This window comes from Pseudochaenichthys georgianus, unplaced genomic scaffold (assembly GCF_902827115.2).
Source record: "Pseudochaenichthys georgianus unplaced genomic scaffold, fPseGeo1.2 scaffold_428_arrow_ctg1, whole genome shotgun sequence".
Taxonomy (NCBI): Eukaryota; Metazoa; Chordata; class Actinopteri; order Perciformes; family Channichthyidae; genus Pseudochaenichthys; species Pseudochaenichthys georgianus.
This window is the reverse complement of record NW_027262993.1, coordinates 171,900-196,373: the sequence shown is the minus strand read 5'-3', so window position 1 is coordinate 196,373 and position 24,474 is coordinate 171,900. Positions and strand designations below refer to the sequence as shown.

General features: G+C 39.2%; 3 protein-coding genes across 3 annotated transcripts in view; 1 reads left to right on the top strand and 2 right to left on the bottom strand.

Annotated features, from left to right (window-relative positions):
• The window catches only part of saga (S-antigen; retina and pineal gland (arrestin) a), a 44,265-nt gene extending 31,766 nt beyond the window's left edge, over positions 1–12,499 (bottom strand). The window contains exon 1 of the mRNA XM_034078424.2: positions 12,492–12,499. The gene's annotated coding sequence lies outside the window, so the exon portion shown is untranslated. The remainder of the gene's footprint in view (positions 1–12,491) is intronic.
• LOC117442428 (uncharacterized) lies at positions 283–7,539 on the top strand. The gene is made up of 4 exons (XM_034078423.2): positions 283–389; positions 973–1,067; positions 2,883–2,939; positions 4,795–7,539. Exon 4 carries the CDS (start codon positions 4,915–4,917, stop codon positions 6,544–6,546), a length of 1,632 nt encoding a protein of 543 aa, XP_033934314.1. The 5' UTR covers positions 283–389; positions 973–1,067; positions 2,883–2,939; positions 4,795–4,914; the 3' UTR covers positions 6,547–7,539.
• A 5,255-nt stretch (positions 12,500–17,754) lies between the features above and the next one.
• cldn15la (claudin 15-like a) lies at positions 17,755–24,194 on the bottom strand. The gene is made up of 5 exons (XM_034078433.2): positions 23,871–24,194; positions 19,821–19,985; positions 18,870–18,951; positions 18,386–18,499; positions 17,755–17,906 (listed from the first exon to the last, which is right to left on the bottom strand). Exons 1-5 carry the CDS (start codon positions 24,085–24,087, stop codon positions 17,822–17,824), a joined length of 663 nt encoding a protein of 220 aa, XP_033934324.1. The 5' UTR covers positions 24,088–24,194; the 3' UTR covers positions 17,755–17,821.
• Between the last annotated feature and the right edge of the window lie 280 nt (positions 24,195–24,474).

The following is a 24,474-nucleotide window of genomic DNA, read 5'->3' as shown; positions in this document are numbered from 1 at the left end:
GCAGCCGATCACCCTCTCTGCAGAGCGGATGACACGCTGCAGCCGGCCCTTATCCTTGGCTGGAGAGATGAGTCTGATGAGCGTGGTGTCGTCTGCACGTTTAATCCTGTGATCCTTGTTTTCTTGGGAACTGGAATGATGGTGGAGGATTTGTAGCATGCTGGTATGTGGCATGTTTTCAAGACAAGTGCAAAACCGCAGCAGATTTACTTTCACATTTCATGTATATCTGGTGGGGTTTCTTGGAAACAGGTGTGTGTGTGTGTGCGTGTGTGTGCGCGTGTGTGTGCGTGTGTGTGTGCGTGTGTGTGCGTGTGTGTGTACACTCTACTCTATAAGTAGAAGAAGCAGAGCTCTCCTTCTCATCCCAGTCAGAGACATCTTGAGTGGTAAGTGGCTGAAGACACTTTCTTGTTAGTCTACACTTTTTATATTGCAGTGTTTAGGTGATAGTGTATATACTTAATTTGATGATGAATTTCAAATTGGAAGATGGTTTATGTCTGTTTTATATATGTTTATATATATATGTATTACCAGAAAAAAAAGTCTTAGTTGACTCTATCCAGAAATATTGTGTGTTTTTGAAGGTTTATGGCCTAAAAACACGACTTTTCACATTATTTTGTTATAACTTAAGATACATCCCAAAATGTGTTAAGACCAGATTTTCTGTAAATATGTTATCATAAATACAATAACTCTCAAATAAGAAATGAAACATTTACCAAGGAAAGATGCACAGCTAACATCAGTTTGGCTGGAAGTCTGGTTTGATCTTTATTGAGCAGTAATGTTAGTGACATTATTTCAGTGTAAGGTTTGTTAGCTACAGTGCAAGCTCATAAATGTCCGATACTAACGCTGTATCATAAGTATTATTTCATCACATCAATTGAATGATGAATACATGTGGCTGTAAGCTTGACTTTAAAACTCATTTTCAGAAACTTTGTATTTGTTTAATTTTAGGAATTTGGAGAACAAACTGTAAATCCGAGGCAGCATTTTAAAATATCAGCAGCTGGATTCAACGCGAGCGAGTGGACTGAGAACGGCCAACAGAGGTTTGTTGTAAATCATTAACAGCAACAGTTTGTTTTTATATTAGAATTTTCAGGCGATATCTGATTTTTCTTCATGGGATCATGTATCAACTTTTTCAAGGGGCATAGTTTAAAATCTTGACAAACAAATGACCTCATCACGAAGATAGTAAATGAATGTATAAGATAAAACATTAACTTTTAATTCAGATCAGGGTTTCCGTTAGCTGGTAATTACCGGTTTTTAGCTGGTAAAACGTATTAAAAACCGGTAAAGAATGGCCTTAAATAATATATAAATATGATTATAAATAGGGCTTGGAAATGAAATAACTAAACAGTTAAGCAATCCAAAAGCTACACATTACATTGCCATGATGAAAGAGGCAAAATAAAACAATGCCTTGATTGAATTGTTTTGCAATTGCCTTTGTATATTGTATTGTCCCGATGAAGATAAGCATGACATGAGTTAAGTAAAACCAAGTCATGCCAAGTCTGTGCTTAAAATGTTTAAGATAGAATGGTTCAAATCCCTTAAAGCAGCAGAACACAAATAATCTTAATGATACTTATTAGAGCCGGGACTCGATTAAAAAAATTAATCTAATTAATTAGAGGCTTTGTAATTAATTAATCGAAATTCATCGCATTTTTAATCAAATATACACATCTGACCTGAGAACAGTGAGAAGCAGTTTCCACATGGACTTGACTCCAGGTGGTCTACAGTCGAGTGCAATCCAGTGAGCAGGGAGCTGGTTATTCTCTCAGACGTGGACTGACTCATCCTGGCCCTGAAACCAGTCATCTGGTTGAGTGTGGGTTGGGTCAGGGTGTGGTTCCTTGCACTCGGAGTCGGGCTAACGTCCACGCTAGCTGCTACATGCTTTGCATTTAGGTGATACTTTAGGCTTGATGTGCTGCGGTGATATGCAAATTCTTTTTTGCATAATTTGCACACAGCCGTGCTCTTGTCGACGCTTCCATCCGTCAAAATGTCCCATCCACGGGGCCGACCAAAGCGTCTCATCAGCTTGTTCGTTCATGTTTGACTATTGTTCACCGTGGTTTGTTGTTGTTTGAAGTCCCATGCTGAAGTCATGAACGTTAGTTGGTGCTCCAGTATAATCGGTACGCCTGAAACTCATCCAGTGAGAAACGTTCCGCTGTGCAAAAATAAGTGCGATTAAAGTGCGTTAATTTTTTTAACGCGTTAATTTTTGTGTAATTAATTAATCTTAATTAACGCGTTAAAGTCCCGGCCCTAATAATTATGTTTTTGTTTGCCACTTGCTTGGAAACATTTATCTTTGATAACATTGATAATAATAACCTACAAGTCCTGCAATATAATTCATTTATAGTATAAGTATAAAAGGAGAGGGAGGGGTCATCGGGCAATACAAGGTCAGATAAATAACTTTGAGTCAGGCCTCTCAGGGCTTTAAAAGTCAGCAAGTCAATTCCAAAAGCAACATCTAGCCAGTATAGGGAAGCAAGGAGATGTGTGATCATATTTCCCAGCATGAGTTAAGATCCTAGCAGCAGAGTTTTGGATTAGCTGGAGGAGGGAGAGAGACTTGACCAAGACACCAAGGCTTCTGCATTGCTTTGCTTGAGTTATGGACGAGGACAGGGAACCAATACTTTTTGAAATGTGGTTGATGGCAGTATCAACTTGACCTATGATCATTACTTCTGTTGTATCAGAATGTAGCTGCAGGGCATTTTGTGACATCATTTGCAGATATGTATGTGATAGAATAGATCTCAATATATTTTACTAATTATAATCGCATTTGCTCATATTGTGCATTCTCTTTACTCTGGCAGGTATCCTTTGCTTCCTGTTAGACGGCTCACTGGTGCTCACTTGGCTTCCCCGGGCAGGTAGGCAGCAACAGCCTCACTTATGGGACCTTTTCCATATTAGTTTTATGTTATCGCTGTGTATATTTTATATCCTATGGATTTTTTCAAGATATTAGTTCTGACGTGTAAAAAGCAGGGTAATTAATAATAAAACACAGATCCCAGAATTGTTCAGGTTGGGTCATTGCTTGCTAGTAGGTCAATTAATGAAACATAGCCAGTATATAAAGATAACTGTTCCTGAAATCCTCTCCTTTAAAAATATCATATATTTCATTCATTTACAAAAATAATTAAAAACAAGCTTTACCTTTTGAGCTTTACATGCGGAGTCAAAGAAAACTACTTTAAAAAATATGAAAGCGAAGATAAAATGTATGATAATATTTAACTAATGAAAATAATGATATCCATTCACAACAAACATGCATATATAATTACAAATATATTATTATATTTCAAATGATGACGCTTGCATTATTAAGAAGGTTAAAGGACCTCAGGTAGAAAACTAACGTTCTTTGCCAGATTTTAAATTAAGCCTCAGTACTGTAAGTTTATACCATTTACATTATGTCAGAGGTCTAAATGACTGACAGATTTGAAACATAAATGTTATTATATGCATTTTTGTTTGCCATATTCTGAAAGACAGTTTAAAAAGACAATAAATCAAGTTGATCTGTAATTTCTCTTCTCTTCTCTGAGCAACAAAGCTATCATCTTAGATCATGACTTCACAATGATGCCTTCTCCAGTGCTGGATATTCTCCACAAATGCATAAACATTGCGATTTCAAAAAATAGGAGGTCCAGGTTGGGATTTCAGAATCTGTATCAGAAACAGAAATCTTTTATTAGTCCCGCATCAGGGAAATATATATTGGTTACAGCAAATCAAATCAAGTTTTATTTTTATAGCACATTTATAAACGATGTTTGGTGGAGCCAAAGTGCTGTACATAAAAACAGCCTACAGTAGAGACACTTTGCAGCAAATACAACAGCACAGACCCTCTGTCCTCAGACCCTCTGTCCTTAGACCCTCTGTCCTCAGACCCTCTGTCCTCAGACCCTCTGTCCTTAGACCCTCTGTCCTTAGACCCTCTGTCCTTAGACCCTCTGTCCTTAGACCCTCTATCCTCAGACCCTCTGTCCTTAGACCCTCTATCCTTAGACCCTCTATCCTTGGACCCTCTGTCCTCAGACCCTCTGTCCTCAGACCCTCTGTCCTTAGACCCTCTGTCCTTAGACCCTCTGTCCTTAGACCCACAGTTTAAAGGGAACATGGGAGAAACCTCAGGGAGAGCAACAGAGGAGGGATCCCTCTCCCAGGACGGACAGACTGCAATAGATGCCGTGTGTAAATCCAAGAGATAATACATTTTACAGCATAGAGACCGGATGTTAGGAAATGCATGTGTCTGTAATGACAAGATGAATCCAAAAGTAAAAGTGGCATAGCAAATCAAAAGTGACTTTCATTAAACTTTACAGGATTTGAATGCTCCAAAACCAATTCAAATGTTGGAAGAGTGGCAATTCTTTCAGCCATTGTTTTCATGTTTGCTTTGATATGTTGTATCAAAGTAAATGTTCCTATGGGAATATAGGATAATGCTTACATGTAGCTTTGTTGACAACTGCTAATTATTATTTGAATAGTGAACAAAGATAGATTTGACAAAAAGGTATAAAAAGGAAAAACATCTTATTTTTGCTTTTTTTCTGTGGTCTACTTAAAATATATATGCGTCAAGGCCACCTGTGCCTGTATTCGATTTGATGATGCACTAGTAGCAATAGGGAACACAATAGTACAACAGAATAGTGCTGCAGCTGAGTACTACATTCTTATCATTTTCTTTTGCAGATGTGGATCTGAGAGCACTCAATTCACTTGAAGAGCAGAAGACACTTTTGTGCACAGACTACAAGTCCGAAAGGTTTCTGATTAGAGCCTGGCCTGGTCCAGGTATCATCAAAAACAAAAATGGAAATACTGTCCAAGAGCCCCAGCCGACTTGCTGATGCTATAAAAGTAAGAAGCACATTGTTAAAATCCGAGAAAGGGTTTCTACCTGTTTACAAAATCAAATTGGATGAAGAAGAAATCAATGTAGATGGGTGCAGACGATTCAAGTTTGGGAAAGAGTCCCAACCTAGTCAATCTAATCGCACCATAATGGTTCTCGGAGAGACTGGGGCTGGGAAGTCAACTCTCATCAATGGGATGATCAACTACATTCTAGGTGTTGAATGGAAGGATGCATATCGGTTTAAGTTAGTTGACGAGGATCAGTTGAAATCACAAACTAAAAGCCAGACCTCCAAAGTCACTGTGTACCAAATCAACCACCAAGAGGGATTTAAAATCCCTTTCTCTCTGACCATCATTGATACCCCAGGCTTTGGAGATACAAGAGGAATAGAAAGAGACAAGGAGATCACAGAGCAGATACGTAATCTCTTCTCTGCCGAGTGTGGCGTCAGTGACATTGACGCTGTGTGTTTTGTAGCTCAGGCTTCTTCAGTTCGTCTCACACCAACACAGCAGTATGTGTTTGATTCTGTGCTCTCAATCTTTGGCAAAGATGTTGCAGAAAACATCCGGGTTCTGGTGACATTCGCAGACGGCCAACGCCCACCAGTTCTAGAGGCGATCAAAGCTTCAGGCGTCCCATGTCCTGAAACAAAAGACGGGCTGCCAGTTCACTTCAAATTCAATAATTCTGCCTTGTTTGCACAGAACCAATCATCTGCTGCTGCTGACTCCAGTGGAGAGGAGGAAGATGGAGGCTTTGATCAGATGTTCTGGGACATGGGGACAAAAAGCATGAATAGGTTCTTTGTTGGTTTAGATAAGCTAACAACCAAAAGCTTGACAATGACAAAGGAAGTCCTCAGAGAAAGAAAGCAGCTCCAGGTCTCAATTCAAAATGTGCAGAAGCAGGTTAAAGTAGGGTTAGCCAAGCTCGAGGAGATTAAAGAGACATCTGAACAACTTAAACTGCATGAAGCAGAGAGCAGCAGAAATGAGAACTTTGAGATTGAAGTCGTCTTCATGAAGCCTTTTCAAAAAGATATTTCTCGCACTGGAATATTCCTCACCAACTGTCAGGTGTGTCATTTCACCTGTCACGAGTCATGTGCCTACGCCAGTGATGCAGATAAAATAAGGTGTTCTGCAATGGGACCAGATGGAAACTGTACTCAGTGTCCAGGCAAATGTCATTGGAGTCAACATTTTAACCAGAAGTACAGTTGGGAGTATAAGGAGGTTAAAGAAAAGCAAACAGTGAAGGAGCTGAAAGAAAAGTACCTGAAGGCCACAAAGGCTAAGGGAACTGTTCAGGAAGTGATCGCCCATATGAAGGCTGCATATCAGTGTCTTCAGGCTGAAGTGAGGGAGATGATGAAGAGGTCTGCTGAGTGTCTGACCAGACTAGGACAGATCGCACTGAAGCCAGATCCTCTCTCCACTCCAAAGTACATTGACCTGCTCATTGAGGGAGAGAAATCTCAGGGCAAGTCAGGCTGGAAGCAACGAGTCCAGCACCTGATGGAGATGAGAGGACAAGCAGAGCTCATGGGTAAAGTAAGGAGAGGAGACAACCTGCTTTAAAGTGAAGAATCTTTAACTGAGGGTATCAAGACCAGCTCCAACTGAGACCAAGACAAGAGCTGAAAATAATCAAGTTTAAGAAGAGATTCAAGCCATGATACAGACCCAGACATTTTAGTGACTTAATAACCAAGGGATGGGACCAAATCAATATTTGCTTACAAGTTGTATTTAAACTTTCTTTTTTCTTAATTATGAGGGTTTCAATTTTTGTAAACTAACATCTGCAGCAAAGATGTTTTATCAATGTTGATGAATTTAAAAAGTAATCCTTGAAATAAATGCTGAATAAGAGATTGACCTGAGTTTTAGAAGCCAGAGGAACAGAAGAGTTAAGTCAGGATATGTTGTGTCTACGAACGGCATGTGTGATTTTGTTGTTGATTTTTGATGCTTTGTTGTAACGCCAAAGTAATGTTGTTCAAGCCAGGTCAATAAAATGGAAAGACTTTGAAGCCTAATCTTTCCTCCAATCCAGAGTCCATTGACATGCTTGCTGAATGAGAGAAGCCTGAGGCGGAGCAAGAGTTCAGTACCTGCTAATCATGAGAGAAAAACTATAAGTCTCGACACTTGAGAGACTGAAAATTCAATAACTTTGCCAACGTTTTTTTTAATATCTTTAAACAATTGTATTTCTGCAGAAGTTATTTGATATTTTTGTCAGGTTAACCAAACAGGAGATAACAGATTAACCATATATGTGGGAACACATTTTGTGCATGTACAGTTCATTTTGCAGTTATTTTCCCCAGTTGACGATTCTATCCAAAGTGACTTACCATACAATGGTATAAAGAAAATGTGTTGTTTAGTGTTTTTTATCTTCTCTTCAGGTAAATATATTTTTTACATATATATACACACTTAATGTGAAAACTTTTAAACAATTATACTGATGTTTACTGAATTGCATGTTATTGTCCTGTAGTAATTAGGTGAGGGATGAAGAAAGTATGAAATGATTAAAAAACTGTATAGCATCTCCTTTAAGAGTTGTGTGTTTTTGTATCAATATTCTTCTCCAGCTAACTTTCACTGCTGGCATCAACAAATAGTCCCTCTTTCGACTACACTAGACTTTACGATTTCAAAAAACGAATTTAATGACTGACTATAGACCCAATATAAATAGCTAGTGGGGCTGGTTAACCTGGTTGACATATTTAATGTATATTTAATATTATATCCAATATAACAAATGCATAAGAATACAAACAACTGAAAAACTACAATTTACCCGAATAGTTACAAAATATAACTGCAGAAAGAAAAAGGAAAATATATACAAATAGTAAGATAACGAAAACATAATATAATGGAAAGTAAAATTGAAATGTATGTTGCCCAATGTGTGTACATACACAGGACATTTCAGTACACACAAATTCCCATTTGGGTTTCCACATGAATTCATTATTTTGTTAGCAACATTTCTGGGATTTTCCAATGTCTTCTTATTTTGGCTTACCTCTTACTGTAGGTCAGGTCACTTTTTAAGAGTGGTAGAGCACACTTACTAGGATAAGAAAAAATGTCTTGTTTTTAAAGTCCAAAAGTTCTTGTTCACCAGAGAAACCCTTAAAGAACATTACAAAAAACATTGAATATCATATATTCACATTTATATTATTAAATGTTAAAAAAAGTATGCATTTTAATTATAATGATGGTATTGTCCAAAAACATTTGGTCCATTAATTTCATTTAGGCCATAAGAAAACCTGAATGGCCTACACATAGCTCTGAGATGCTTTTTTGAATGTTCCTGTAACATCAATACTGACGCTTTGGAAAATTACTTTAATAAATACCTCTATTTCACTATTGCTGAACTTCTTGATACTGACTTGCAGGTGGCCTTTACTAATAATTAACAATTTGTGAAGAAGTGGATTTAACATTCAACACAGTTGGCTACAGGCAGATGTAGATGGTTAGGAATGTGTTAATAATAATTATTATTATTATTTCTCTGGAAGATTAAGAGCAACTCATTTTATTTGACGGAAAGTAGCTGCATGACACCAACTATACATACTGTGACGACCCCTCCACACCACGTGGGGTGCCGTCTGGTTGTGGGTGTGCTTTGTGGGTGTTCACAGGTTCATGGCTGATGAGTCGCACCGGTGGGAGGAAACCTGCCTGATGAGCTGCACCTGGAAAGGAAAAGGATATAGGAGGAGCCCAGCCGTTACGTCGCTCTGTCTCCTCTGGGCACTTGTCCTGTGCCAGCGTCAGGGACCTGTTGCTGGTTCTTGTTGCTTGTTTGTTTGTTTGTTTGTTTGTTTGTTTTGAATAAATGAACATTATATCATACCCCTCGTCTCGCCTCCCCGCTTTATGTTGCAGCCCAGAAACACAAGGACAACAAAGATGAGCAAGGTAAACATGTAACCAAGTCAGGGGTCTTCTGTTTACTCAATATTAAAAAGGGGGCCTTCAAGTAACAGTTTGGGAACAAGTGCATTAAAAGACTTATCTGAGTATACACTCTGTCCACAGGGTGGCAGCACAACCTTTGCTATAATGATATTTTAAAAAGCCTCCATCAAGAAGGTGGTGGACAGTCAAACTATAAATTAAGAAAGCTTTCTGTCATGTTTGACATATATACTTTTACACAAGATTACAAAAAAATCTAAACAATTTCATGACGCAAAACATTTTTTTAAACCCATAGTCTCGAATTTTGTAAATTGAAAGTCAATAATGGTGCAGCTGATGCTTTTGGAATAAATATTTAAATGTACTGAATTTGATACCTAATTGTGAAAATATAATAAAACTTACCAGAGTTATTGTTCAGTTCAGACTGCAGCTGGAGAATATAGATCAGTTAGTTTTTTGATATATTATATAGCAAGATTACTTATTTTCATAATTGTAACTATGCAATAAGAATCTATTTAAAATATTCCACAATTGCCCGTATGATATAATACCATATTTACAAGCAACAAGAGACAAGAAAATGAAAAACAACATTTGATGACACACTAGAGCCACATTTACCAGCTAATATTTGTGAGCAAATGCTTAAGTTAAATATAAATGTATACATTATGCACTGTTAACTAGCTTGGACAACATTTAAGCCTTCTGCTTCTGACTGGTTTTGCTCAAATTAAAATCTTATTTTAAGACACTATTACCTCGAAGAACCAAAGCCAATATAGATTTATTACACAGTCTGTGTCAATAAAGTAGTCTTCTAATGACAGAGTCACTTATTTTATATATAATTGTGATAGAATACTTACAGTTAAAATATGTAGAATCAAATATAGAAAATGTCGACATTACAAATAGGCTGTGACGGTGTTGGCTTAGATTGCAAGATTTCACCATTCACGACAAATCGACACAATACGGGCAAACGGGTGTTGCTCTTGACACGGTAAACAACACTTAAAGCTGCACAAATATACACAATGACACAAACACTAAAAAGGGTTGATACAAATCGCTTCACTGCACTTTTTCTCTCCATTAATAATAACTATCCGACTATACTGTATATTTACTGAGATACTGTACATTTATCTATCAGTTATCTGACATTTTGATAACCTAACACACGGCAGCTAGCTCAGTCAATAATATGCATGCACAGCTAGCTCACGATGCAAACAAAACTCACATTAACCTTAACATGAACTAATGTGAATTATATAAGCTAACAGTGGAAAGTAATCAAGTACTGTAGCCTACTTAATATTTGCAAGTACTTAACTTGAGTATTTTTAACACTAAATGAAAGTAAAAATAATGGAGTACTTCTTCCAGCTCTACAGCTTTAAATTAGATTCAGTGTTGCAAGAAAACCAACGAGAAAATGCCTTAGAGTGTAAAACATGCTGATGATAAGTTAGCAGAGCTACTTGAGTAAACAGACCGGGTCAATATAGTAGTCTTCTAATTACAGAGGAACTTATTTTATAGATATTGTGATAAAATACTTACCGTTAGGCTACTTACCGCAAAAAATATGTAGAATCAAATAAAGAAAATGCAGAAATTACAAATAGGCTGTGACAATGTGCGCCTCGATGGTAAATGTCACCATTTTCGATAAGTTGACACGATACGGGTGTTGCTCTTGATACGGTAAACAAAACTTAAAGCTGCACAAATATACAAAATGCACAAACACTGAAAAGTAATGACATAAATCGCTTCACTGCACTTTTTCTCTCCAATAATAATAACTATCTGTTTATTTCCAAACATATGTTCACGAGAGGTAGGTTTTATCAATCATGTATCTGACATTTTGATAACCTCACACACCGCTGCTAGCTAAGTCAATAATATGCATGCACAGCTCAAGACACAACACAACTCCAATTAACATGAACTAATGTGAACTGTATAAGCTATAAGACTATTGAACTTGTACATTTGCAAGTATGTTTACACTAAGTCTTGTTCTTCTTCCAGCTCTGTACGATTGTTAGCTTTACATTTGATTCAGTGTTACAAGAAAGACAAATTAAAGTCAGCATTACAGTGTAAAACATGCTAACGCTAAGTTAGCAGAGCTACTTGAGGTTTAACTTAATATACTTACCAGTTCCCTCGTTAGTCCGTCCTTGAGCAAATTGGACAAATTCTATGTCGTAGGGAAGTAAACAAAGTCACCAGACTTCATACAATTCAGCAATTAAATAATTAAATATTCTGTTAGCTCTCGCTAACGAAAGTTACGCTTAAAAAGTGTTTTGCACATTTAGAATTGAAAATAAATCAAACAGTATCTTATGTTACGATAGTGTGCTTGCCTCTTTATTCTACTGTATTTGTGCCTTATATCTGCACTGTCACTTTGCTGTTATTTCGCCGCTGTGGGTTGAATAAAGGATTTTTTATTCAGATGTTAATCTTCTGATACTTGTTTAGCTTGAACCCTTAATTCTCAGACAGTCCTAATATTATGCTCAACGGTAGGCCTTCCATTCACCTTTTTTGTATTAGTAGCTAGTTAAATCACCACATTGCACATTTACCCTCTTTTGACAAATGTATGTGTTTATTTGACAAAATAATTGATTGTGTCTTCTTGTGATAATGTAACATGTTAGTTCCAATCTGCCAATGATATGGTGAACACCGACTTAGTGGATTAACCCTTTTATATCTATTTTATTAAGGTTGAATCGCACAAATTCCTTCTGAATAGTTTCCTGACATTGCCTTACCCCTAGATTCCACCGGGTCCGTCTGCGTTGCGTTACGGCTGCGTTTTGGTCCGGCCTCCTCCGGCGTCAAACCCTACCGGGCGTGTTTCAGAAGCATTTCAGAAGCGGAGCGTCTTGCCTGCCGGCTTGCAGTTTTTGTTGATTTGGGCATGTGTCATGGACAGGCTACTTTGTGCAGACAAAGTTAATAATAACTGTAATATCCCAGTTATAAACGACATGAATCAAAGATGTGTTGCTGTATTTTAGTGGTAAAAAAATGCCTTCATCATCATAATTATTCTATATATATAATTTACACAGTGCCTGTAAACCGGAGGAGAACGCTGGCATTTCTCCTGCTACTTGAAAGACTACTGAGGGATAGGGTCTGCAAATTAGTTTATTTGGGGGATGGGCCGAATGCTGTCACCGTTCCACTTCCTGCCCGCTGCCTCTGCAACGCCTCGCGTCGAAAAATAAGACTTGAATCCTATTTCGAGCGGAGCCCAGTGGCGAGACGCTTCAGGGACGTTTCTGAGCCGGAACGCGGCGCGTCTGGTGGAAAAGCACCCATTGACTAGAGTGGCCGCGATCTGTCTGAACGCCGCGGCGCAGCGGTAACGCGGCCGTAACGCAGCCGTAACCCGGCCGTAATGCAGCCGTAACGCGGCGCAGACGGACCCGTGGAATCTAGGGGCTAGTCAGTACCACGAAAATCAGCCACTCACCTTTCAGTCCCTCAGTTTCTCTGGATCTTACCTTTCCATATGTGACCTCTGTCAGATGTCTATAGTCTGAATCACCGGAGCTACTCTTTATTCCACATCTGCATTTAGGACAGAAGACAGAAATAAACGGTCGTCTGTGTCGACAAACATCCTCTGTTAATTAAAGAATCTTCAAAAGGATTACATTAGCACATTTAGCACATAAAGTAAACCATTTATGTTATAAGTAGAAGAAGTACTTGGATATGATATTTAAGTGAAAGTAGAAATATTATGCAATGCAGGGTAGCTTGTGAAATCACTGCAGGTGTAACTAAAGTCTTATTTAAGTGTTGATTATATTTCACATCATTAATCCAGATCTGTAAAGTAACTAAAGGTTTTACAAACATGTAGTGGAGTAAAAGTACACCATTTACCCCTGAAATATAGTGGAGTAGAAGTAGAAGTACTTCAGAATAGTACTTAAGTACAGTTATTTAGTAAATCTACTTAGTTACTTCACACGGCTGTAATCTGTGGGACACACTGCGCATGCTCTGTCTGAAAACATCACGCTAAGGTTAGCTTGTTAGCTAGCTACATTAGTGAGATATATACCATGAATAAAACACATAAAACGAAAAGTCAATTTAACAAAAACATGGCGAATGTAATCCTAAACAGTTCATATCCAACCAAGTAATGCCAGCTTAACTTTTATGAGCTTCTCAAGTAAGTAAAAACTTTATTTTATCCCCAGATATTTGACAGAATTTACCTCAGAAGATCCTCCGTTGCTATGCGGTTACAATGCGGTTGCTATGCTGCTGCTATGGGGTTCACCCGTAATCTCGATGCAGATACACATTTGAAACAGCAGGCGGCGTAGTTATCCCATTTAAAGCAACTAAGACTGTATTCAAAGGGTTTAACATTGGTTTAACCTGAATAATACATGTTGAATACATAGGACTGTAGTGCCGAGAGATAGGAGTCGGAGGCGGTGCAACGAAGGTGCAAAAAGGAACTGTAATGAGGAGCAGAAAAGGACATGTTGCTGGCTTGCAGTCTGAGTAGACAAGAGAAAGAAAAGCCAGGAGGGCACATCATATATACAAGTAGCAACACATATGTCCGTGCGGAAACAATACCCCTACCCCACAGTTCCGTGTTGAATTATCACTACAATATATGTTTAAAAAAATTAATGGAATTTAAAAAAAAAAAGTTTAATTGCAATAAATAAATAGCATTCAAATTAAAAATGTATAGACTGATTACAACAAATATTTTAAAATCTTTCTTTTTTAATATATTTAAATATATTAAAAAAGAAAGAAAGCTTTTTATATATTTCTAAGAGTCTAATATACTTCTTAAAACTATCCCAGAAAAAATATATAACATTTTTCACACTGGTCCTGTTTTTTAAGTATTTGTTATGTTATTTGTATTTCATTATATTTGTTACCATATAGTGTGTTTGCCTCTTAATTTAATATGATAGTGTACTCATTATATTTGGCGTTTCATTCCCCTATTGTCACTTTAAGAATATATATAGGATTAAAAGATTATTGTCACAGCAGGATTTAAAAAACTTGTCCATGCTTTTATCTTCAGTACTCAACTACTGTACTGGTGCAGACCCGGCGCCAGAACAAATCTACAGGGACAACACCCGCTCACTCCCTAAGCGTCCAGGAGCGACGTTTGGTCAGTGTCCGTGGCGTGCAGTTGTGAAGCTCCTAGGCTCCTTCAGCGTCATAAAGGGACGCAAATAGCTTTCAACTGATTGCAACGTATTCCCATCTGCGTCGGGATTCGACGCTCATGGAAGCACGGCATTCGTTTGTGTCGGCTGCCCTTAAAGGCAATGTGAGCGTCCATTCCCATTGGATAACGGAGAATTGTACACCCGGAAGTAAGTACTCCTCTTACTGTCGATTGATTTCACAGTGATATCTGCACTACTCATCGACTAAAACACACCAGATTATCCTTGTTGATTACACAACATTGATTGGTTTAAATTGTGTGCAATGCTTTTGTATTTTTCCCCTTCGATTCGGAGAAACAAATCTTTTTTCGGAGGAAAGGATGGCAGAAGACACTACACTACCCAGAATATATAAGTTGAAAGCATCAATCTGGTGCACTTTGAGAGCAACATTGAGAGATCTATGGATACCTCTCTCAACACCAGATGAAACAGAACTGTAAACAGATTTATTTTTGCTTTATGGATATTTTACAAATCACTCCCTTTCAAACTGTATTCTTGTTTTAATGTCATATAGTATTTCATTTATTATTCTTATATTACTATCTGACATCACATACATCGTAGCCTTAAAGTTCACAGTTTATTTAGAATTTATCATTTAAAAAATAAAAATACTTTATTGGGGAGGGCAGGAATGTCAAATGCAGCCTGGCCCTCCCACGGCGCCGGGCCTGTACCGGCGTCTTTACAGGTTTAACACAGATATATATTAGATCGCTGCTGCTTTTACGCTGGCTTCCTGTTTGTTCTAAATGCTGCTGCTGGTTTATAAAGCACGGAATGGTTTAGGCCCAACATACATTTCTGACCTCCTGCTAAACTATGAACCATCCAGATCTCTCAGGTCTTCAGGGACTGGTCAGCTTCCTGTCCTCAGAGACAGATCTCTCAGGTCTTCAGGGACTGGTCAGCTTTCTGTCCCCAGAGACAGATCTCTCAGGTCTTCAGGGACTGGTCAGCTTCCTGTCCCCAGAGACAGATCTCTCAGGTCTTCAGGGACTGGTCAGCTTTCTGTCCCCAGAGACAGATCTCTCAGGTCTTCAGGGACTGGTCAGCTTTCTGTCCCCAGAGACAGATCTCTCAGGTCTTCAGGGACTGGTCAGCTTCATGTCCCCAGAGACAGATCTCTCAGGTCTTCAGGGACTGGTCAGCTTCCTGTCCCCAGAGACAGATCTCTCAGGTCTTCAGGGACTGGTCAGCTTTCTGTCCCCAGAGACAGATCTCTCAGGTCTTCAGGGACTGGTCAGCTTCATGTCCCCAGAGACAGATCTCTCAGGTCTTCAGGGACTGGTCAGCTTCCTGTCCCCAGAGTCAGATCTCTCAGGTCTTCAGGGACTGGTCAGCTTCCTGTCCCCAGAGACAGATCTCTCAGGTCTTCAGGGACTGGTCAGCTTTCTGTCCCCAGAGACAGACCTCTCAGGTCTTCAGGGACTGGTCAGCTTCCTGTCCCCAGAGTCAGATCTCTCAGGTCTTCAGGGACTGGTCAGCTTCCTGTCCCCAGAGACAGATCTCTCAGGTCTTCAGGGACTGGTCAGCTTCCTGTCCCCAGAGACAGATCTCTCAGGTCTTCAGGGACTGGTCAGCTTCCTGTCCCCAGAGTCAGATCTCTCAGGTCTTCAGGGACTGGTCAGCTTTCTGTCCCCAGAGACAGATCTCTCAGGTCTTCAGGGACTGGTCAGCTTTCTGTCCCCAGAGACAGATCTCTCAGGTCTTCAGGGACTGGTCAGCTTTCTGTCCCCAGAGTCAGAACTGAACCTGGAGAAGCAGCGTTCAGTTATTATGCTCCAAACATCTGGAACAAACTCCCAGAAACCTGCAGGTCCGCTGCAACTCTGACTACTTTCACATCCAGCAAGAAGACTTTTCTTTTTGTCGCTGCTTTTAATTGATTTAGTCTTACACTGCACTGTAACTTTTATTTGTGTATTTTATATATTATCTTGTTTTATCTTTATTTAATTCTCCCTGCTTTTTAATGATTGCTTTTAAATGCCATTTTATAATGTGTTTCACTATTTCTTAATGCTCTTAACCATTAGATGCATAAGTGGGGTCAAAAATGACCCCGAGGGTTGTTATTCTTCAACATCTCTGAAATTAAAAGTGTTTACACTTCCATATTCCAGGTATTCCTCATAAAACATGTTTGTGACTTGAGGCCATTTGAATTTTTTTTAATGTTTTTATACATTTTAAGAAATTGCAGTTTTTGTATCACTACCCCCGTTTTTCATAAAATGACCCCAAGCATTTCCTACAGAATCTCAAGGGTTTGCTTTGGGAAGCTTTGATTCTTACCAACTGTGACAGGATACATGTGCTGTCCCACTTACCCATCTGACGCCTGCAGCCTCACCACCAGGAGGTCAGTTTGACACAGCAGCATACATGTAAGTATTACATCAAAGGAGCTCGTGACTCCTCACATGAAAAGTCGACTGGAAGGTACCCCGAACCTACATCACTGAAGCGATGGGAAGGTGTGGAGTGACAAAAGCTGCAAACCAGCAACAGGAGAGAAGCACAGAGGGCCAACAGAAGAGAAAGAGGTGCCAGATGTGTCCAAGAAACAAAGATCGCAAAGCCACCAATTGCTGTTGGAGATGCAGTACCCCGGTGTGCAACAGTTTGTGACAGCTGCACCCAGGGAATAGAGAAAAGACGTGAGTGTGGGCCCATGTGAGTGGACGGTGTTCTGGTCTTATGTATGTTCATTCTCTTGTTTGTCCTCCAGACAGATGGACATACTAAAAATACTTTTTGAAGATTTTTGATGTTAATTCTTGTGATTTTTTTTTATAAATAAGCATGTTCAATGTAAAATCAGTCTTTTGTAGACCCACATATAATAAATATAACCACCTTTAACCAACATTAAAGACGTTTTTAAAATTCATTGCAAAAACACTGATTCTAATTGGGGTCCTTTTTGACCCCACTCATGGAAGAGTGTAGGTATTGGTCGTTCATGCATCCAAGGGTTCACGTCTTTCTTTTATGTAAAGCACTCTGCATTGCCTTGTGTTGAAGGTGCTGTGTGAATAAACTGCCTTTGCTTTAACAATGTATTTAATTTACAGTAAGAAGTACAACACATGTTCTAGAAGTATTGAGTTATTCAAGTACTTATTTAAAATGGCTGTTTTTATGAAGTGTCTTTGTTTTTAAATCGCTATAATACAATTTATAATATAATATTAATAATAATAATCATAATCATTGACTCCACATTACCTGCAACATCATTTAATTGTATAATAGCAAACATAGCTGAACCAAATGAGTCACATGTCTTTTTTTATGTTTTTAATAATCTTAAATTACATTTCAAATGGTGTCTGTGTGTGTGTTTCATCAACAGGAAAGAAGAATGCACTTTACCTTTAAAACCCTCACGCAGACTTTATTCAGATTAGATACAGTCACACAGAATTACACAATCATTAACAATCATCCACAACATTTACGATTTCAGATTTCACATCAAAACTCTTTAGAAAAATAAGCAAACAAACGACGTGTCCATATGTTGTGTGTGTGTGTGTGTGTGTGTGTGTGTGTGTGTGTGTGTGTGTGTGTGTGTGTGTGTGTGTTTAGACGTATGCTCTGGCTGAAGAATCGGGCTCAGATTTGGCCGTTGCCGTGTAGACTTTCTGAGGCTTGGTTCCATAATAGCCGCTGCAAAGCAAGAAGAAAAAGACATTTTACAATTTGAGAAAAAAGAAAGATATTTCTTTCAAAGCAGACATTTTGGAATCTCAAAACAAATCTCTCAAAACTCTTTGGAAATGAATTTATTTTAATAAAAGAGTAATTGTGCTGCAGCTCGATACATATCGTCAATACCATTTGTTGAAGTAAAAATACTCTATTAACAGATTATTAATAAAGATAATCTAAGAAATACATAATTGCGATAAATAAAAAGCAATAAGAAAAACATTTGTTTAAAAGCTTTAATTTTGAAATTAGGTCAAATATTCGAATATACTTCTTTGAAATATCCCACAAAAACCTGATGAAATGTTATTAGTTATTTATAATAAATGAGTTTACAATGAGCTGAACATGAGAAGAAACTAAAATAGTAAATAAATAAATTGGTAAATAAGTAAATAAATCAGGGAAGGGAGCTCAGGTGAGGGGGCGGGGCTTACCCTTTCTTTCCTGCAGGCGAGGCTCTCTTACAGGCCGCGCAGAGCAAAGCTCCGCCCAAGATGGAGAGACTCGACCCCCCCCACCCCATGTAGAGACCGGTGCTCAGCTCAAACCTGCACACACACACACACACACACACACACGCACACACGCACGCACACACACACGCGCACACACACACACACACACACAGGGTGAGAGACAAACATTATTACACTGCTTCTGCAATCCACTTCAGCAACTTTTCAATTGTTGATGTTTTTCCTTTAATCGTTTCGACTTTTTTTAATAAAATATATTTAATTAATTTTTCTGAAACATTCGACCTCGAATTCTTTCCTCTGAATTATAATGACATTTTCCCTCCAAATATCACAATAGTTTTTTTTTTACATTTTTACATTTTGTGTTGAAAAGTGCTTTATAAATAAAGTTTATATTATTATAATTGTTTTAGTTTCTGTGTGTTTCTTCTGGACTCACTTCACGCCCCCGGTGAACGGATCATGGAAGTCGTCCACGATTCTGGAGGCGTACCACGAAGCTGCGATCATGCAGCACAGACCTGCAGACACACAAAACAGTTTTAGTCACTCTTTAGTGTCCCCTGGTCTCCAGCTGTGTGCGTCACTCTTTAGTGTCCCCTGGTCTCCCAGCTGTGTGCGTCACTCTTTAGTGTCCCCTGGTCTCCAGCTGTGTGCGTCACTCTTTAGTGTCCCCTGGTCTCCCAGCTTGTGCGTCACTCTTTAGTGTCCCCTGGTCTCCCAGCTGTGTGCGTCACTCTTTAGTGTCCCCTGGTCTCCAGCTGTGTGTGTCACTCTTTAGTGTCCCCTGGTCTCCAGCTGTGTGTGTCACTCTTTAGTGTCCCCTGGTCTCCAGCTGTGTGTGTCACTCTTTAGTGTCCCCTGGTCTCCCAGCTGTGTGCGTCACTCTTTAGTGTCCCCTGGTCTCCCAGCTGTGTGCGTCACTCTTTAGTGTCCCCTGGTCTCCAGCTGTGTGCGTCACTCTTTAGTGTCCCCTGGTCTCCCAGCTGTGTGCGTCACTCTTTAGTGTCCCCTGGTCTCCAGCTGTGTGCGTCACTCTTTAGTGTCCCCTGGTCTCCAGCTGTGTGTGTCACTCTTTAGTGTCCCCTGGTCTCCAGCCGTGTGCGTCACTCTTTAGTGTCCCCTGGTCTCCAGCTGTGTGCGTCACTCTTTAGTGTCCCCTGGTCTCCCAGCTGTGTCAGAATTTTGATATTTTTGAGAAAAAGTCCGAATTTTTGAGAAAAAGTCCGAATTTTGAGAAAAAGTCAGAATTTTTGAGAAAAAGTCAGAATTTTTGAGAAAAAGTCAGAATTTTGAGATTTTGACTACTTCCATTCTGGAGAGGATCACAGATACATGGATCCTGAGATTGAAGCTGAAGCCGGGGACCAGGGAGAGTTTTGTAACTCACCACCGAGGATACTCAGGATTCCCCCGATGACGGCCATCCTGGACTTGGTTTGTTCGGTGGCCGATCCGATCTTGATGCACTTGAGTCCGAGCAGAGCGACGACCATCCCTCCCAGTCCGAGCATCAGAGAGATGATCATCAGAGCGCGACACGCCTGGATGTGAGCTGCAGACGGAGAGAGATATTTAGAACATTCAAATTCAAGAGAAGCTTTATTCGCATGACCATATTTTATTCGCATACACAATATTGCCAAAGCATGTTGAAAAAAGTGTTAAAACATCCTATAAGGGATATGGCGTTTTGAGAAAGAAATTCTCAAATGTTCATTGTTGATTAATCAAAACGGATAAAGTTAAACCCTAACACACATTTTAAACCGATTTTTCTTATTTTGTAGTCCTTTAAAGACAATGTGCGAATCATTTGCAAAGCTCACATTTAAACTGAATCTGTATTTAAAGAAGCCCTTTCCTGCTTTTTGGGGGTTTTCCTTTGCCGTAGAGTTTTCTATAGGTTTTAATGCATGTGAATGGTCTGCAAAGGCTACAATCCTTCAAAAGGCGCCTGAAACGCCTCCATTGGACTCCTGTGTTTACTTCCGGAACACATAGGCCGTTTCTCAATCTCGAGGATACTGGCTTCCAAGCCAATATTTCAAGGATGCTACGTCATCGAGTGGCGCAGCAGAACCGTTCCAATCTCCAGCATACTTGGAATTCCACCGAGGCCGCGTCCTTGGTTTGGGGGAAATGTCTAGGCTGCACATGGGTAGACTTCGCGTCCTTAAAATCCCCACAATGCTTTGCGCACGGACCAATTTCAAAAACCCTTGCGAAGAATGGCTGAACCGACGCAGCACACATTGAAATGTAAGTATGTAGTGGCGTAGAACATGTGTTGGTAGATATGTTACTTTGTTTTCACCAAAAATGTGTCTCGTGAAAGAAAAGCAAGTTCATAATTAGATAGACATCGTGAGGTATTTATTTTCGGTACAGTTTATGTTGAAACCGTTTGAGTGGCACACTTGTTAGCCTGTTCCATTCTTCTTCGTTTTCCGAAGCCGTGGCTTGGAAGCATACTTGCTTCGTTTCTGAAGGAAGTGACTTGGAAGTACGCGACTACCAAGCCAGCATCCTCGAGATTGAGAAACGGCCATAGACATCACTATGGAAGACTTGCGCTCCTATTGGCTAGCGGTCCAACACATTGTACGTGATAGGCTAATGGTCGAGACATCTCTGGAGGTGCGTGGCGCAGTGGGTTGTGCGTTAGTGTTGGGATCAGGGGTTCACAGGTTCAAACCCCACTGCAGTCAGCATGTCGTTGTGTCCCGAGACACTTCACCCCAAACTGCTCCGGTGGGGATTGTCCACAGTGTTGAGTATGTTGACAAGTGACATGTCATGTAATATAATGTAATCTCTAAGTGGTTGACCAATCCCAACAGAGCCTGCTAACCAATCAGAGAAGACTGGGCTCTGGTTTCAGACAGAGGGTGAAAAGAGGTGCTCGACAGTATGAGAACAATAAAGAGCTTGTTGAACATTACAGCATGGAGACACGGAGAATCACTCTCACAAATACAATTATGGGGAATAAATTAAAACACAGTAAACTATTAAAATATACCATAAGCTTTAGTGTGTATCCCTGACATGAGACCATACGGAAGAAGACAAAGGGAAGGAGGAAGTGGAAGTCACATTATGATTGAGAGTTACTGCTGCTGTAACTTATTGACAAGATGACCTCTAATGATCATAAAAACCTGCCGCACCTTTTTATGATCCTCACAGAGTTTCAGTGAGCTGGAGACGGAGTGAATCATGCCGCTTAATAATCACACTGACGAGCACACTGGGTTCCTTATTGTGCACCTCATCAAGTGTTTCAATTTCTACGTTGGGGGCCTTTTTAGCAACACACATCCATACATTCTCATGGATGTCCCTCAAAGGCCAGAGACCTTTTATAAGTAAACAAGTGAATTAAAATTAAAGGGATTAAAAATAAATCAATTACATATAATAAAGAATAAATAACATAAAAAAAGTTATTTATATGCCATTTGACATTCAATTAAAAGCTTTGTTTTTAGTTTGTTTCTCTTTACATTTTATTTACCTATTTTTCATTTTATTATTGACATGTTATTTTCCACTAGTTCCACTAATGTATTATATTATTTTTAATTGATCAATTATTTCACATTTTTGTCAATGTCTACTCGTGTTTTTTATGGCACTCCTTTGACTGAATATGTTCTTAAATCCATATCAAACTAAATGAGTTTAACCAGACTGAAGTGAAAGTAAAGCGACTGTAAAACATCGAGATGGAGTTTCCCTCCATTTTACTGCCAGAGGACGAAGAGACTCAAAATGGCGCCCAAAAGATAATCCTGCAGAAGCATCACGGCAGGAAGAAAACCGTCTCGCTGTAAAGTAAATTCACTAATATTTATAATTAACCATGCTATGTATAAAGTCTTCTTTGTAATACACTTTAATAAGCAGTGACTTAGTTCAGTTTCAGGCGGGAAACTTGTGGCTGTAAATCGATCAACCTTTGGACGAGGTGGTGCCACCATGCTTTTAAATATGCAGAAGACACTAATTTGATAAGAAGCTCCACTGATCAACAAGCTGAACGTTAATTATGTTTTTAACCTTCTTTGCTATCCGAACCTGAAACTTGGTGATTATTGACTTCATTCAGCAGCCTTATGGCCCCATGTCCAATCAAGTTGAACTCCAATCACCTCATCAGTTTACAATTATATATTTTTTCCCACCGATTTTTTTTTAGAGTAAACAAAAAGTTATAGATATTTTTGTCATTGTTTTATGCCAGTTATTTAATTGTAAAAAATGCTTTTTCGTCATTGTTTTGATGATATATCCTGCCGCTTTTATTATTATTATTATTGTATGCGAATCTGAAGAAATAAGTAAAGAACAGGACAAAGGAAAAAAAGATTGTGAAGAAATACAAGAAAAACGAAAAATTGCAGACGATTTAATTTCCAAATGTGTTTGAACCAATTATTTAAAAAAAGTGACGGATGATGAAACTACTAAAAAGACAAAGACAGATTCAATAGCGATGTTGCTAAATGTGGGCAATATAGGGACTGTGAAAAAAAGAATGAGAGTTAATAGGCGTAGAAATGGCAATAAAGTGTCTTCCTGCTCGTTTTATTTTATTTATATTTTACCAACAACAGTTCCCACAGGGTTAGCAGCTCTCCTGTGTTTCATAACTCTTTGCCTTTTACTCTAATGTAGTGTTGGGAAACTTTTTTACTAACTTGTGAATATAATCAGTAGGTTCGTTATTTTATTCTTTTAATCCCATGTGTACTATCTTTGATTCTGTCTTGTTCTGTTGCTGCGATAACGCCTTCATTTCCTCTACGGGGGTCAATAGAGGTCCGTCTTATCTTTGCTTGATTTACATTATTTTATTTCATATTCTGTTCTTGTACATATCATATTCTTTTTACATCTATATAGACGTTTTGCACTTTATTTTGTATTTTTCTATTTGATTATATATGTTGCTTTGTTGGAGGAGCTCAGGTCATTTCTACTCTGTAGCTGCTGAGCATATGACAATAACACTTTGAAAAAGACGAGTTTGAGAGGAGCAAAAGACACGGCGCCATCTTGTTGGTAAGTTACGTTCCCCATTTTATAAAACGTAAAAGGTTGTAAATATTATTGGTAGGCTTATAACTGATTTTGTATTCTTATAATTCCATGTGTACTATCTTTGATTCTGTCTTGTTCTGTTGCGGCGATAACACCTTCATTTCCCTACGGGGGTCAATAGAGGTCCATCTTATCTTATCTTGTGTTCTCCATTTTATAAAAGGCTCTGTGTCCTGGTCTTAAGTGACTGTTATTTTGTATATGTTGATTGTGTATATATAGGATATAAATATTTGTTTACATCATTTTATATATATTTGTATTTTTGTATTCGGGATTGTGGGAAACGGTATTTAGATCTCTCTGTCTGTACACACAAACTTTGACTTACCGGGGAGGGCGAGCAGCGACTCGAAGTCTCGACACTCGGCGATTCCGGCGCTATTTTCGGCGCAGGAATGCCACAGGTTCTCAAACTGCCTCTGAGAGATGATGACGCTGCCGGACACTGAGGAGATCTTCCAGTAGTCGTTGGCCAGCGCTGATCCGGTGATCAACCAGCTGATGATGCACATGATGAACCCGACCGCTTCCACAGCCGTCGACATGGCGGCAAAGAAGAAGAAATCCAAATTAAATAAGAAAAAAAGCCTTCAACAATGGCAGGTCGCAGGGCCTTGGTTTGGTGGTGAAGCCGGAGAGGGAAAAGTCAGTCTGTTCCTCTGCCGTTGTTAATGTGACGTCTGTATCTCTGACCGGAGAACTTTACCCTCTCTGGGGGCCATAAATGCGCCGCTCCCTGTAGTTCCCCCCGCCTCCCACTCAGCATTGATTATGAGGATGGTGATGCAGTCTTCAGCCACGCCTCAGATCACCTGTAGAAACAGAGTCCTGCTGCTTTTCACACCGAAACCTTAAGAAACAAGCATGGCAGCTCAAACACATCATAATCTGAAACTGCAAATGGGTTCAGTTTATGTAGAAAAATGCTCTAA